Source organism: Anolis sagrei, chromosome 4 (assembly GCF_037176765.1).
Source record: "Anolis sagrei isolate rAnoSag1 chromosome 4, rAnoSag1.mat, whole genome shotgun sequence".
NCBI lineage: Eukaryota > Metazoa > Chordata > Lepidosauria > Squamata > Dactyloidae > Anolis > Anolis sagrei.
The window spans coordinates 20,126,005-20,141,381 of record NC_090024.1 but is presented as its reverse complement, the minus strand read 5'-3'; the positions used below and the strand labels follow the sequence as shown (position 1 = coordinate 20,141,381).

The window sequence follows — 15,377 nt, the reverse complement described above, 5'->3', positions numbered from 1 at the left end:
TGAATCCTTTATTGGGAGGTGTTAGCTGGCCCTGATTGTTTCATGTCAGGAATTCCCCAGTTTTTTGAGTGCTCCTCTTTATTTAGTGTCCTGAGTTTAGAGTTTTTTTAATACTGGTAGCCAGATTTTGTTCATTTTCATGGTTTCCTCCTTGCTGTTGAAATTGTCCACATGTTTGTGGCTTCTCTGTGTAGTCAGACATGGTGGTTGTTAGAGTGGTCCAGCATTTCTGTGTTCTCAAATAATATGCTGTGTCCAGGTTGGTTCATCAGGTGCTCTGTTATGGCTGACTTCTCTGATTGAAGTAGTCTGCAGTGCCTTTCATGTTCCTTGATTTGTGTTTGGACAATGCTGTTTTGGTGGTTCCTATGTAGACTTGTCCACAGCTTCATGGTATGTGGTCGACTCCTGCAGAGGTGAGAGGATCACTCTTGTCCTTTGCTGAACGTAGGGTTTTCTTAGTGGGTCTGTAGATGTTTGTAGGTTGCGTTTCTTCATCAGGTTCTCTATCCAGTCAGTGGTTCCCTTAATGCAGTGGTTCTCAACCTGGGGTCCTCAGATGTTTTTGGCCTACAACTCCCAGAAATCCCAGCCAGTTTACCAGCTGTTATGATTTCTGGGAGTTGAAGGCCAACTGGGGACCCCAGGTTGAAAACCACTGCCTTAATGTATGGTAAGAACACTTGGAAACAGTAATATCAACTAGAGATAAAATTATATCAATGATCACCTAGAAAAAATATATAAAATTATGGCAATCTATGAATACTGCAGCGAGAAGTTTGATTGCACAGAGATGGAAAGAACCAGCCATCCCAATAATAGAACAATAAAAGATACCTCTTTTTCATAAGACATGATTCTCCTCAACTATGCAGTTTGCATTCGGTGTGCATTGTGCTGTGACCGGTAATTGGAAGATAAACCTGGGCTTCATTTGCAAGTTTGAGTGCTTTCCCAATTTACCATTTCTTTTCTCCAAAGTATTCAGCATGCTGCTCTCATTGGTTACTTAAATCCTACATAGAACTTTTGTATCTTTGCAAGTCTCAGCATTCACCTAGCGCTGCTGATCCTTCCGTTTTGTTTACATAAGCAATGGTAACAACAGAAGTAGAGGGATCATCAGTTGGATTTAATATTTGATGAAATTGATTTAATTAGTATTTCAAAACAGTACATTTGTTTTAAATTGCTCCCAGGAAAGACATTCATGAATATGAAAAAGAAAGTCTACATGAATAAAAAGAAGAAAAGTAAAATACACCCACGTATAATAGATTGCATTTTAAGGCCCGAATCCCATTGGTGGTCCCAATTAGAGAAGTCAACTTATGAAAATCCCATTTATTTAATGTATCTGTTCGAATTAGGAATACTAATAAGATCCAGATCATATAAATTTAAACATCATAAGGACTTACATCTGATTAAACTGGTGAGGCTGAGAATTTTAAAGGCCCTACTTTCAACAAAGTGGAGCCGTGGCATTTAAAGTGGAAAAAGGTAAAGATAAAGTCTAGTCATGTCTGACCCTGGGGGTCGTGCTCATCTCCATTTCTAAGCCGAAGAGCTGGCGTTGTCCGTAGACACCTCCAAGGTCATGTGGCCAGCATGACTACATGGAGCACCGTTACCTTCCCGAAGAAGCGGCACCTATTGATCTACTCATGATTGCATGTTTTCGACCTGCTAAGTTGGCAGAAGCTGGGCCTAACAGCAGGAGCTCACCCTGTTCCCCGGATATGAATCCCCAACCTTTAGGTCAGCAAGTTCAGCAGCTCAGCGGTTTACCCTCTGCACCACCAGGAGCCTCTAAAGTAGAATAGTAACACTATAATTCTGTGGTGTGAAAGTTTCCCAGAACCTAGTTCATATTGAGGAGATAAAACTTTGGCAGGTCGATCCAAAATTGTACGTTCCAGGAATGGACTTGACTTAAAAGTGAAGTTGGTATCTGATACATATCCTATAAATAGAACTATTTGTGCAGAAGTCTCTCTTTAAATGGTCACAAACCCTATTTACATTATTTTTTATCACATGTGTCCAGAAGAGGGTGACTAAAATGATCAAGGGACTGGAGAACAAGCCCTATGAGGAGCGGCTTAAGGAGCTGGGCATGTTTAGCCTGAAGAAGAGAAGGCTGAGAGGAGATATGATAGCCATGTATAAATATGTGAGAGGAAACCACAGGGAGGAGGGAACAAGCTTGTTTTCTGCTTCCTTGGAGACTAGGACATGGAACAATGGCTTCAAACTACAAGAGAGGAGATTCCATCTGAACATGAGGAAGAACTTCCTGACTGTGAGAGCCGTTCAGCAGTGGAACTCTCTGCCCCAGAGTGTGGTGGAGGCTCCTTCTTTGGAAGCTTTTAAACAGAGGCTGGATGGCCATCTGTCAGGGGTGATTTGAATGCAATATTCCTGCTTCTTGGCAGGGGGTTGGACTGGATGGCCCATGAGGTCTCTTCCAACTCTTTGATTCTATGATTCTATGAGGTTGATACTTATGGAAGTTCTTTCTGGTCTTCCAAATCTGATTATGTGCAAATGAGACATAACTCTGTTTTTCCAACCTTCCTATCTTTACTTATCACAATTGGGTTTCTGTTCTGTTCTGAGCTGTCATAACTGCCATCTTTAATTTTGTCTTGGGAAAAAGGTAGGGTATTAAAGAGGTAAATAAGTGAATAAATAAATACTGTTCAAAAGTTGAGGCAGCTTTCTGTGAAAGTGGGCTGAATAATTACTCTCACTTTCAGGCACGTCTAAAAGTTTCCAAAGAATTGCTGAGGTTTTGTTTGTTGATTCACCCACACTTGACACAATAAAAATGTTGATTTCCCAAGAAATAAACACCTTTCATGAGCCTAATACAGTCCTTGATGCTCAAAGAAGATGCCTGTCTTTTTTTTTCTCAAGCCCCAACATACAGTGCCTGATGTGTTCATCTGGATGCTGAGTAACAACAAAAGAGTTGCGTACGCAAGGATCCCAGCCAAAGACTTGCTTTATTCCCCTGTGAACGAGCAGAGAGGAAAACACTGCGGAAAGATTAAAACCCACTTCTTAAAAGTAAGTCTCAGAACCTTCTAATCATTTTTAGCAGCACAGCATTGCATCTGGTGTTCTATTTTGGCTGCCAGATAAATCTATGCTACGCCTCCCTCCACATGCTGTTTTTTAAGTTGCCATTCATGTGGAGTGATAGGGAGATATGGAGAGAAAGAGGGGAAAAAAGAATTACAATTGGTGTGGCCCAAAGAGAGTTCAATCTGCCATCGTTGCAGTCCCTGGCCATCTCTATCCATCAATAACCCTTGATAAATCAAAAAGGCTTCCAAACTTCTGTTTTGAAGAATGTATTGATGGGGTTCCCTTGATATAAGTAATTGGTTTCTAGATCACTGACAATGAGGAAAGGAAATGTGGTAAGCATTGATAGATCATATGGATAAAGCCTTGTGTAGGGATATGAGTGTTGGACTAGCGACCTTATTACAAAGGTCCATGGATTCGCCATGCATCATGAAGATGTGTGTGGAGAACCTGTTGCTCCACACCCTGCATCACACAACTTACCAGGGAGCCCATTATGGGGGGAAACATCGCTGCCCAGAAAGGAGATTCCATCTGAACTTGAGGAAGAATGTCCAGACTGTTAGAGCCATTCAGCAGTGGAACTCTCTGCCCCAGAATGTGGTGGAGGTTTCTTCTTTGGAGGCTTTTAAACAGAGACTGGATGGCCATCTGTCAGGGGTGCTTTGAATGCAATTTTCCTGCTTCTTGGCAGGGGGGTTGGACTGGATGACTCATGAGGTCTCTTCCAACTCTATGATTCTATGTTTCTAATTGTCCTGAAAGCAACACAGGAAACCTCCTGTGTTAATGTGGCAGTGGCATACACCGCTTTCTCTCGCTTTTCCTGATGGAACCTGGCCAGAAGTTGGTGTGCGTCGTGTAATGGGCTCCACTGGAAAGAGGAAAGGAAATGGTATATGATGGGGAAAGGATCCCATCTGATGAGGTCGTTAGACAACCTATGGAACACCACCGGGTTACTTTAAGCAAGCCAGACTCTCTCAGATTGGTTCTACATAATGCAGTTCTGAACCAGGATGAAATGTACTGGTTTGAGGCTGCATTATGTCCACACAGGGGTACTGTTATTGCTTCTGTGGTCCCACAGCTCAGCCATGCTTAGCCTGGCTGCTTATTTCCTGCTTTACTGGCTGCTTGCTTTCTGGTTGCTGTCATGTAACTGAGCAAAGTAGCTTGAGAGGAGCAAGCTCTTTCCCATTCCCCCAACCAAGAAGTAAACAGCTCCGACCTCTAATAAGACCCAGTTTCCTACTTGGGGTGTAGAATGTGCTCTAGAAGGGACACAGTGGATGAGAGGATGGTAACCCAGCATCCTGCATAGCGAGCCAAGATTGGCATCTCAATTGCCCCAACACAGGGGAAATTCCAAAACCAGGAGCATCCTTTAACCTGTCTGATTAAGTAGCTTACTCCTCATTAACTCAGCCTATGTGAGTTAATGGATGCATGCAGTCTGATGCAATCTCACCCTCACCCCCAATGTATTAAAGGTATTCAGTGTAGCACTGCCCTCAGCCTTAAAGGTAAAGGTAAAGGCTTTTGCCTGACATTAAGTCTATTTGTGTCTGACTCTGGGGGTTGGTGCTCATCTCCATTTCTAAACCAAAGAGCCGGAGTTGTCAGTAGACACCTCCAAAGTCATGTGGGGGGCATGACTTCATGGAACGCTGTTACCTTCCTGCAGTACCTATTGATCTATTCACATTTCCATGTTTTTGAACTGCTAAGTTGGAACAAGCTGGGGCTGACAACGAAAGCTCACGCTGTTCCCCGGATTTGAACCTGCAACCTTTCAGTCAACAAGCCCTAAGCCTTACAGGAAGACAATCATAATCCATTCCCTACCAGAAAAAAACCTGGCCAATAAAACTTTCTGACACTTTTGCCAGAAACAATTTGAAATTTCAGAACAACAGCAATAACAAACCTAGGTCATCGTTGGATTTCATTTACACTGCTTGGTTTTGTTTCATTTCTTCTCTCAGTCCTTGGAAAGGGTTTTTAAACACATCTATTGTCTGAACCAGTCAATGTTTCTGTCAGTCTCAGCACTTTCTGTGTATACGTAAACATAAACTTACACACAATAAACTGCTTTCTTTTATTTTCAACTGCACTTCTTGTTACTGCCTTCTTTCAGTTGCCAGGAAAACGGCCTCCAGGCTGGAATGTCAATGGCAAAGTTGATACTTACTTCTGGCTTGGCTCTGCCAAATATGCCCATACTATTTTGGACAACCTACCTGTTGGATATGAAACAGAAACACCCTCGGCAGCAAGTTCGGGACACCACGGTCCTCCCCCACCTGTTAATCTGGTCTACAAAAGTAAGAAATGTTTTAAACCTAGAGGAAGGATGCAAACCACCAAGCTATCTATATGGCCTCCTTACTGTGCTGTTGCTGCAATGTGTGAAAGGAGTTTTCATAAACAGAGAACATATTGAGCTTGGCACTTCAGAGATGTGCTTTCTTGTATATAGCAAAATCGCACATCCCGCCTACTCCTCCTTTTCACTCTTACTGTTAGGACCAGCCCTCGCTATCAGTTTTCATGAGAGCTGTTCTAGAGTTGCTGAATAGTGTGGTGAATTACTAGCAAATATTTAATACTCAGATGCACCATGTCCTGATTTTGGCTTGTAGCACTTTTACATTAATTCATTTTTAGGCATCTGTGTTCTCCAAAAGCCTCTATGTCTTCATGGCCGCTGGGATACCCAGTAATACAGAAGATGATGAATTCAGGAGTGACTGTAGCCTGTGAGCTACATTCAAAAGCACATTACCTCCTCTTTGAACACTTATTTGGGAAGAAGTTCCATTCAAATCAGTGTCCTTACAGCTGAATCAACATGCATATGATCAAAGCAGAAGTGTTACTATTTGCGTCCACAAATATTATATTTTCTGGTCCTTACTTTGAGTTCTTGCATTGATCTTCAGACTGAGTCATCAGAGACTCACAGGACAAAAAAATAACATTTTGATATTTATCTTCCCAATGATTCCTTAAAATCCCCTTTTTATTTGAACCGATCAGTGTCCCCGTCCCCCCGCTCTCTCTCTAGATATATATACACTGATCTGTTCAAATAGAAAGGGGATTTTAAGGTATCATTGGGATGAAATCCTTGACTCTACAAGCTATCCATCAGGAAGGTGGCAAACTACTTAGTTAGACATTCATAAGCAGACTCTGGATGGTCGCAATTTTCTGCACTGGCATTGGGTTAGAATAGATTTGTTTGTACTGTGTGATTTAATCCCACTCACACTGTCACAAATAGGGTGGCCATGGCTCCCTGGAAATGATGCTGTTCTTCTTTCTGTTCCCTTCATGCAGCCAAAAATGTCTTCCAGCTAAGAGCCCACATGTATCAGGCTAGAGGGCTCATTGCAGCTGATACCAGTGGACTTTCAGATCCTTTTGCCAAAGTAACTTTTGTTTCACACTGTCAGACAACAAAGGTAAGGGAGTAAAGGAAGAAAGGTTGTTTTGGGGTAGTGGTGGGGGGTGGGATGAGATACTGAAATAACTTCCAGCAATATCTCAAATAATCATTGGCCCACAAAGAGATAACTACCTGGTAAAATGTAGGAAAGTATTTTGTAAACACCTGGCCATGTAAAGTTGGAAGGAACCCAGTGCTGTGAGATGAAAGGTTGGCACAAGAAGTTTAATGAACACATCAGACTGTCTAAATCAGTGGTTCTCAACCTGGGGTCCCCAGATGTTTTTGGCCTTCAACTCCCAGAAATCCTAACAGCTGGTAAACTGGCTGGGATTTCTGGGAGTTGTAGGCCAAAAACATCTGGGGACGCCAGGTTGAGAACCACTGGTCTAAATAATCCTGTCCAAATGCTCAGGTATCTCAGATATCCATGCATAGTCAGTGGTTGAAACTAGACGCCTATGGGGGTCCCTTCCAACTCTATAACTCTATAATTCTTTCTTCAAACAGAAATTAAAAAGGTCAGGAGTATTTTGAGCAATGGGTCTGTATCATATTTGACTGGGTGTGTCAATTCTACCGTCAGTTAAAACAATGATTTTCAGTGCCTTCACTGTATCCTTAGAGAATAAATGTATCTTACATACTCTGCTAGTACTGAGGTTGCATGACTGATGTTTTAATTCCAACCCTACCAGATCATTCAACAGACTCTGTCTCCCACTTGGAACCAAATGCTGCTGTTTAATAATATTGTACTTCATGGAGATGGGAAAGAATTTTCAGAGTTTCCTCCAGTTGTTGTAGTTGAGCTCTACGACGATGATGCAGTGGTAAATAGGATTTCTCACTTTTTATTAATTTTAATATTTGGAATGGTTGTGTGTGTGTATGTGTGTGTGTGCATACATGCAGCTTGAAAGCCTGCTAAGATACTACATGTGTAGCAAACATTATTTTTTAAAAACCCTTTTCACTGTGCCATCACATTAATGTGTAAACAGCATTAATGGGCAGATTATACAATTTTGTTCTGGAAAATATTTAGAATGAAACAAGGCTCTAAGTAAGACATTCTATCTACTAGAATTGCAAACCTTTAATTTTAGAAACACTCCCATTCTGACTGATAGAGTCAGAGCTTTTGTCAGACAACAGAGATGTAATTCTTTACTAAGTTGAGTTTCGAAGGAAGAAATGAGTGTTTTTAGCAGTTTTCTTCCCACCGTGGGAAAGAGAAAACAATAAGGTTTCCAAAGTTTATTTGTAACTTGGGACTTATCTGCACAAAATTTGCACAAGATATTTTGCATAGGAAATAGTCTTTTCAGCTCAGGAAAGAGGATTTTCGGTAGTAAAAAATACTATTTCTATGCCGAAATACTTCCTGCACAGCAAATGTTGTTTTCTATGCCAATCAAGCACATGTGAATTTTGTGCAGAATAAATCCCCAATTACTGAATTTTCAGCAACATTTTCAGTCCAGGAAATATTTCTGTGTAGACATATCCCTGTACAAAGAAATGCTGTTTTCCACACAGCTCAATCTATTCTAATTTTGTGCAGAATAATTCCTGACCTTCAGTTTCTTGTCTGTCCAGGATTTTTCTCAGGGTTTCTCATTACTTAAAAAATGACACGTTTTGCAACAATTTTCAATATGGTTCGAATCCCTGTTTGGCCATGAAAACCCACTGATTGACCCTGAGCAAGTTACACACTCTCAGCCACATAAAATCCTGTGATAGCATCACCTTTGGATCACCATAAGTCATGCACACACATATTTTTACCTCCATGATCATAAGGGATGGGGAAGTAGTTGCCATGCAAGACATACCTGTTGAAATTCCTTCTTCTGCACAAATGTTTGAAGTATAAGAATTTTGACTCTTTTGGATATAGTCATGTAATATTTCTGTGCTTCTAAATAGCCCTCCTGTGTAGCCTAATGTTTATATTGAAGTTATTTTGATGGCTGGTAACATGTGCAGATAAATGTCATTATGATTTTTTTTTTGTAACGTATAGGGTAAATCAGAATACATTGGCTCTACTGTGGCTGCCCCAATAACAAAGTTGGCTGGTGAGAAATATGAGCCACCTAAACTTACTTACCACCCGGTGTATTGTGGAAATCTTTCAGGGGGAGATCTCCTTGCTGCTTTTGAGTTGCTTCAGGTAAGCCTTGAATTGTTTTCTTAACAACGGTTTTCTTGATATTTGTTTGAAAACAACAAAGACAGGAAGATACACCTTACAGGTTGTATATCACATATATACAGTTGTCCCACCACATTTGCAGTTTTGACTTTTGCATGAGCATGTAGGGCAGTGATGGTGAACCTATGGCACGCGTGTCAGCACTGACACGCATGGCTATTTTTGATGACACATAGACGCATGCGGCCACATACAGAGAAATACACCTTATAAGAGCCAATCTAATTCCATCCTTAAATTTGCAAAAGGCTCTACAAATTTAACATCTGCACGTTTGAGCATTGTTCACTCCATAACTCAGCATAGATCATACTTTTTTTTCTTATTTAAACTATTAATATTGCAAAATTATGGGGGTTTTTTCTCAAAGTGACACTCTACCCAAGTTATGCTCGGGTTTTTGGCAAATTTTGACACACTAAGCTCAAAAGATTGCCCATCACTGATGTAGGGTATGGTAATATTTGCATGCTGAAGCTGATGCTGCTTAAAAGAAAAGTTCACTTTATGAGATAATTGCAACTTAATTGTTAAGTTAAGCAAATGGTTCTAAATGCACACCTTACAGCAGTGGTTCTCAACCTGGGGTCCCCAGATGTTTTTGGCCTACAATTCCCAGAAATCCTAACAGCTGGTAAACTGGCTGAGTTGAAGGCCAAAAACATCTGGGGACCCAAGGTTGAGAAGCACTGCCTTACAGGTACCAAAGTTAACGAGAAACAGAACCTTCCTAATGACTAAGGACATGTAACTGCACCACCTAGTGGTTGGAGGTATTGCTGGTAGAGTTATTTCACTATTTCTCCAACTGCCTCCAGTATCAAAAAAGATTTTGAGGGTGAATATATGTGCCCAACTCATTGTGTGAGTAAGCATGCATATGCCGCCCAATTCAGAAAACCATTACTGGTTCTTTTTCCCCAGACTCTATTTCACTCCACACCTCATTTACATTTTCACCAGTATCAATTTAGTAATCTTGGATCAAGCCTACTTACTGATTAATTTGCTCTGTGCAAACTTCATTACAAACTAGCCTTTCTAAATCTGGACAAATATGAACTTTGAAACATTATTATCCACCTCCTCCCAGACAACCTTCTGCAATATATCAACACAAAGCTTGTTTCAAACAATCTATCAAACTATGTTTAAGAGTGAATGCTTTAAGAGATAGTACAAGGGCAGAGCATTCTTATAGATATCAGCTCAGGAGTGTCTGAGGGCCCTTCCACACAGCCATATAACCCAGAATATCAAGGCAGATAATCCACAATATCTGTTTTGAACTGGAGTATCTTGAGTTCACACTGCCATATAATCCAGTTCAATGTGGATTTTATACAGCTCTGTGGAAGGGGCCTGAGACAGAGAAATCACTGTATTCAAGTCCCAGAAGGCTTTTGTTGGTCTGGAGGAAAGGTCCCCGATATGGCTGCTAGTAGCTCCCATCTGCCTCTTTCATCTCCCCTTTCCTCCCTTTATGCTGCTGGAAGAACAGTATTGAAGGGGCAATGTCAGTGGAGATATCCACTGTGAAGACTGGGTTCCAGTGCAGAAATTCCTTCTGGTGCTGAGATAGGAGACACACTATGTCCTTGAGATGTCCACCCTTAGAATTATGAATTTGGAGAGAAAATGATGTACATATTTGGAAAAGTGTACTAAAGTCTGTTGTGCATGAAATAAGAAAAGTTAATGAGGAAGTCAGAGCCCCTGGTGCGCAGCAGATTAAACTGCTGAGCTGCTGAACTTTCAGACTGAAAGGTCAGCAGTTCAAATCTGGGGAGCAGGGTGAGCTCCCACTGTTAGCCCCAGCTTCTACCAACCTAGCAGTTTGAAAACATGCAAAGGTGAGTAGATCAATAGGTACCACTCCAGCAGGAATGTAATGGCACTGCATGCAGTCATGCCAGCCACATGACCTTGGAGGTGTCTGTGGACAACGCCGGCTCTTTGTCTTAGAAATGGAGATGAGCACCACACCCCAGAGTTGGACATCACTAGATTTCATGATGAGGGGAAACCTTTACCTTTACTTAATGTGGAAATCAGGTTAAGCAGAATTTTTAGTGAACAATACTAAAAGTAACTGGAACCAAAAGCCAATGGATTCAGTTATCTCTACAAATTAACTGTTATCTACTTTATGAACAGGCAATAATCTGGAAGACCTTTCTCTGTATTTTACTTACAACTACTCTGGGATTCTTTTCAGCAAACGATTATTGCACATGGCATGATTTACTGCTATAAATCATACTTTATGTTGTGCTATCACTATGCTCCATGTTGCTGTGGCTCACCAATATATTTAGGTGGTTCTTTGTGTTTCTGTCAAGGTCTAAAAAGCATCTATAAAAGCTCCCATTGGCCTTATCACAATCAATAAAAAACAGATGGAACTCAATTAATAGGAACAGAAAATGCAAAGTTTTATATGTCCCCAAAGGACGCAACTCAATTCCTTAACCTTTCCAAGAGAAATAACTTAACTTTATAACTTGGAAGTGCTTTACATATATTTCCATTTATGAGTAGTAACAATTGGATTTTGCCTCCACCAATGGATGATGTTTATATATTTGAAGAAATGGATTATTTGTTGTCTCCATAAGTGAATTGTTATGTCATCTTCTAAATCATAAGGAACTTGTATAAATCATGTTACTCTCTAACAAAATTTAAAAATATCAAGAATGTTACACATTCATTCTGGCAGTATGATGTTGACATAACCATTTGGTCATTACTATTTTTGCCTCTGCCGGAGGAGTTTTATTCATCTGAAACAATGAATAAAAACTTGAAATATGATGTTTTCTAAAGATCTTTTTGGTATTATCTTAATTTTGCACAATAAATTTATACTTGTCTTATTCAGTGGTGGCACAGTGGGTTAAACTGCTGAGCTGCTAAACTTGCTGACTGAAAGGTTGGCTGTTCAAATCCAGAGAGTGGGGTGAGCTCCTGCTGTAACACCCAGCTCCTGCCAACCTAGGAGTTGAAAAATATGGAAATGTGAGTAGACCAATAGGTACCACTTCTGTGGGAAGGTAATGGTGCTCCATGCACTCATGCTGGGCCACATGACATTGGAGGTGTCTACAGACAATGCCAGCTCTTCGGCTTAGAAATGGAGATGAGCACCACCCACCCAGAGTCAGACACTACTAGACTTAATGTCAGGGGAAATCCTTACCCTTATGTATTCAGTACTCCTTCCTTCTAGGCAGAATGGCCTAAACCAAATCATTTGGATTTACCAATGTGTTGGCTGATCACATTGATTGATTTTGTGGGTTCAATCTAGTTATAATTGCATGCAGAATCTAGATAGTATTTATTACATTGCATTTTGAAAATATTCATAGTAAGACAGTTTGAACCTGGAAAATGTGATTATCCAAGACCGGCACCAGCAACAAACTATACAATTCTGTTTTGAAATGGTGAAACTCCTAATAAAAATGTCAAAATATCTAAAGAGTAACATTTACCTGGCCTCTTTAAATTAGATCTAAGTACTATCTTATTTCAATGTTTAGATTAGATTAGATTAGATTCATCTGTTCATGGGTGGAAAAATGCCTTGGACCAAATTCAGATGCCATATTCCAGTGGAACACAAGCAAAAGGTTGAGACTCAAAATGCTAACGTATCATAGTTTAAACCAGTGATTCCCAACTTTTTTTGACCAGGACCACTTGACCAGAGACCATTTTGACCAGGGTCCACTCTTCAACTTTAGTACCAAAAGGGTTATGCATCAGTTTCTGGTCAACTTTAGATTCAGTTTGTTTATTTGGCATGATGAATCAGAAAACTGCATTGGATAGACCACATCAGCTGTAGTTTTTGATACAGAACATATGCCATCCAGTAGTCATCATCTTCTTGCCCACAGAAAACCATATTTAATAGTCTAGAGCTGATGGGGTAGTAGTAAAGTCTTGTGGGTGGTCAGCCTCTCCCCTCCCAACATCCCCATTGCCTCAGCACTATAAGAAGGTTTTGTGAGACCAATCACTCTCATTGCTGCATGGTTTCGAGGTAACAGTGTAGTAATGATGAGGCCTCGAATCATATTCTTGTTCTTGTGGACCATTGGTGGTCCATGACCACAGGTTGAGAACCACTGGTTTAAACCTTTCCTGCCAACTTATTGAATCCTAGCAGATGCATTTTAAAAGTTTAGAAAGGGAAAATAACCTCCACAAAAGTTGGGCAACAATCAAATGATGTAATTATGGGAAAGTGGATGTGTCAATGTAGGGCATTTCTGAGGGCCAGAACTAGCATCCGGACCTGCGGATGTCCATTCATATTATAGTTCTGATTCCGATTTACAAAAGCAACCCTAGAGGTGGGAAGGGGAACACAAACATTATATAACAGAGAATCTGTCACATCTCAAGCTTTGACAACCTAACTGTGAACAGGGTGGGAGGTGGGGAATTTCCCCCATGTTCTTTCAACTGTCAATGATTCTTTTACACACATGAAGTTATGTATATACACATCTTAAGTAATGACATTAAGAAGCCCAGTCAAGAATGCAAAAGGGATCCTCCTTTGGCTCCTACCAGGGGTTCTCCTTTGCCTTCAAAGCTTTCCATCGATGTACTTAGTAGCCTCCCATGTGGATATCCCATGCTCCATGTGCAGTATCCAAGCCTTGGTAACATTACTTCTTTGGGCTATAGCTTCCAGAACTTGGAAGTCATGACCAACATGTAGTCCCCAAAACTAAATGGATTAAGTTCTGGGAGCAACCCAACCATTTCATTTGGGTTAAAATAACTCCACTTGTTTTTCAGAAAGTTTTTGTGCTAATGTTTCTTTCCTTGGTGGTGCTTCTTATTTATTTATTTATTTATTTACTTTATTTCTATACCACTTTTCTCAGCCCTCAGACGACTCACAGGCAGGAATATTTGGATGGTAGGTCACCAGCGAATGCATGATACTGTAGAGTTTATTTCAAAGCAAGGAACTGGCAAAACTACCTTGAGTATTCCTTGTACAAGAAAACCCTATAGAACAGGCATGGGCAAACTTTCTAACTTGGGGGCCGCATGGCAGGCCGGAATGGGGTGAGGGTTGATGGCGGACAGGAGAGAAAAAGTGTATCCATGGGACTCCATATTTCTTACTCCTGATATAGAATCCTAAAGCTGGAAGAGACCCCCAACCAGTCCAACCCCCTGCCATGCAAGACGGCACAATCAAAGCACTCCCAATAGACAGCCTCTGTGGAAAAGCCTCCAGAGAAGGAGACTTCTCCTTACTCCAAGGCAGCCTGTGTCACTCTCCAACAGCTCTTACTCTCAGGAAGTTCTTCCTAATCTTTTCAGTCAAATCTTTTTCCTTGTCATTTGAACCCATTGCTCCCTTGTGCACTGGTCTCTAGAGTAGCAGAAAGTCAGTTTTCCCCCACTCCTTCTTCCTCAATGGGACACCCTTTAAATCTTGAAACATGGTTCTCATGTTCCCTCTCTGCCTTCTCTTCTCCCAGCTAAACATTCCCCGGAAAGAAAGGAGAAAGGAAAAAGAGAAGGAGGGAAGGAAAGATGGAAGGAAGAGAACGATGGAAGGAAGGAAGAATGAAAGGGAATGAAGTGAGGGAGGTAGTGAGGAAAGAGAGATGGAAGGATAAAGAGAGAGGGGGAAGGAGGGAAGAAAGAGAGAAGGAAGGAAGGACTAAAGGGTAGAAGTGAAGGATGGAGGAAGGGAGAAAAAGGGAGGAAAGGAGGAAGGAAAGAGAGAAGGAAGGAAGTATACGATGGTGTGAGAGAAGAGGACCTGAGAAAAGAGTCCAAGGGGGCACATCCTGCCCCCAAGCCTGGGTTTACCCATACTTGCTATAGAACTCTTGGAGCCACCATAAGTTAAGAGACTTCAAAACACATAAATACAGATACAAACATTAAATACACAGTATTTGTAACTTATCGTTTCTTTTTGTCTCTGAAATAATAGATTATACTGTACATACTGGAACAGATATAGTCCCATTGCAATTTCCTTTCAACTAATTGCCATAGACATGACTCTAAATGAGAGCACTGAATAGCTTATAGAGATGAGGGCTTGAAACATTTGGGGCAGTCTGGAATAAGATTCCTTTTTCTGGGTTGTTAGCCTCAGTAATGTGATTTAAGCAATTTGGTAACATATACAAGGTCTTTCCAAGGAGTTTATGCCCACTGATTTCCTTTAGACATTACAGAATGGATCTCTAAATCCTTTTACTTTTTCCATACTTTCAAAGTTTCTGGTTCATTTTTGCAAGAGCAAATGCAAACATAGGGAATACACTAAAGACTCCAGGATCTTTGCTATTCAGCAGATGGTTCAACCATTTGAAAACTGTAGGCGTTATTTCAGGAGCAGTTGTTGTGACTTGGTAGACTATGACTAAAGCATTGCATTATGTGCATTAATAAGAATCAAAATGACCTTTCAATAGACTGAACTTCATTGCCATATCCAGGAGGAGCATCCTATGCCCTTTCATGTGGATATAAATGGGAAAGAACAGTTAAAGTGGTACCTTTCCCCTATGTGTAATTGTCTTCCATGAATTGAGA

General features: G+C 40.8%; 1 protein-coding gene across 1 annotated transcript in view; it reads left to right on the top strand.

The window, feature by feature from the left end:
• The window catches only part of FER1L6 (fer-1 like family member 6), a 124,746-nt gene that overhangs the window by 43,308 nt on the left and 66,061 nt on the right, over window positions 1–15,377 (top strand). The window contains exons 18-22 of the mRNA XM_067467013.1: window positions 2,926–3,078; window positions 5,246–5,432; window positions 6,451–6,575; window positions 7,258–7,392; window positions 8,592–8,741. Coding sequence (XP_067323114.1) covers window positions 2,926–3,078; window positions 5,246–5,432; window positions 6,451–6,575; window positions 7,258–7,392; window positions 8,592–8,741 — 750 coding nt within the window. The remainder of the gene's footprint in view (window positions 1–2,925; window positions 3,079–5,245; window positions 5,433–6,450; window positions 6,576–7,257; window positions 7,393–8,591; window positions 8,742–15,377) is intronic.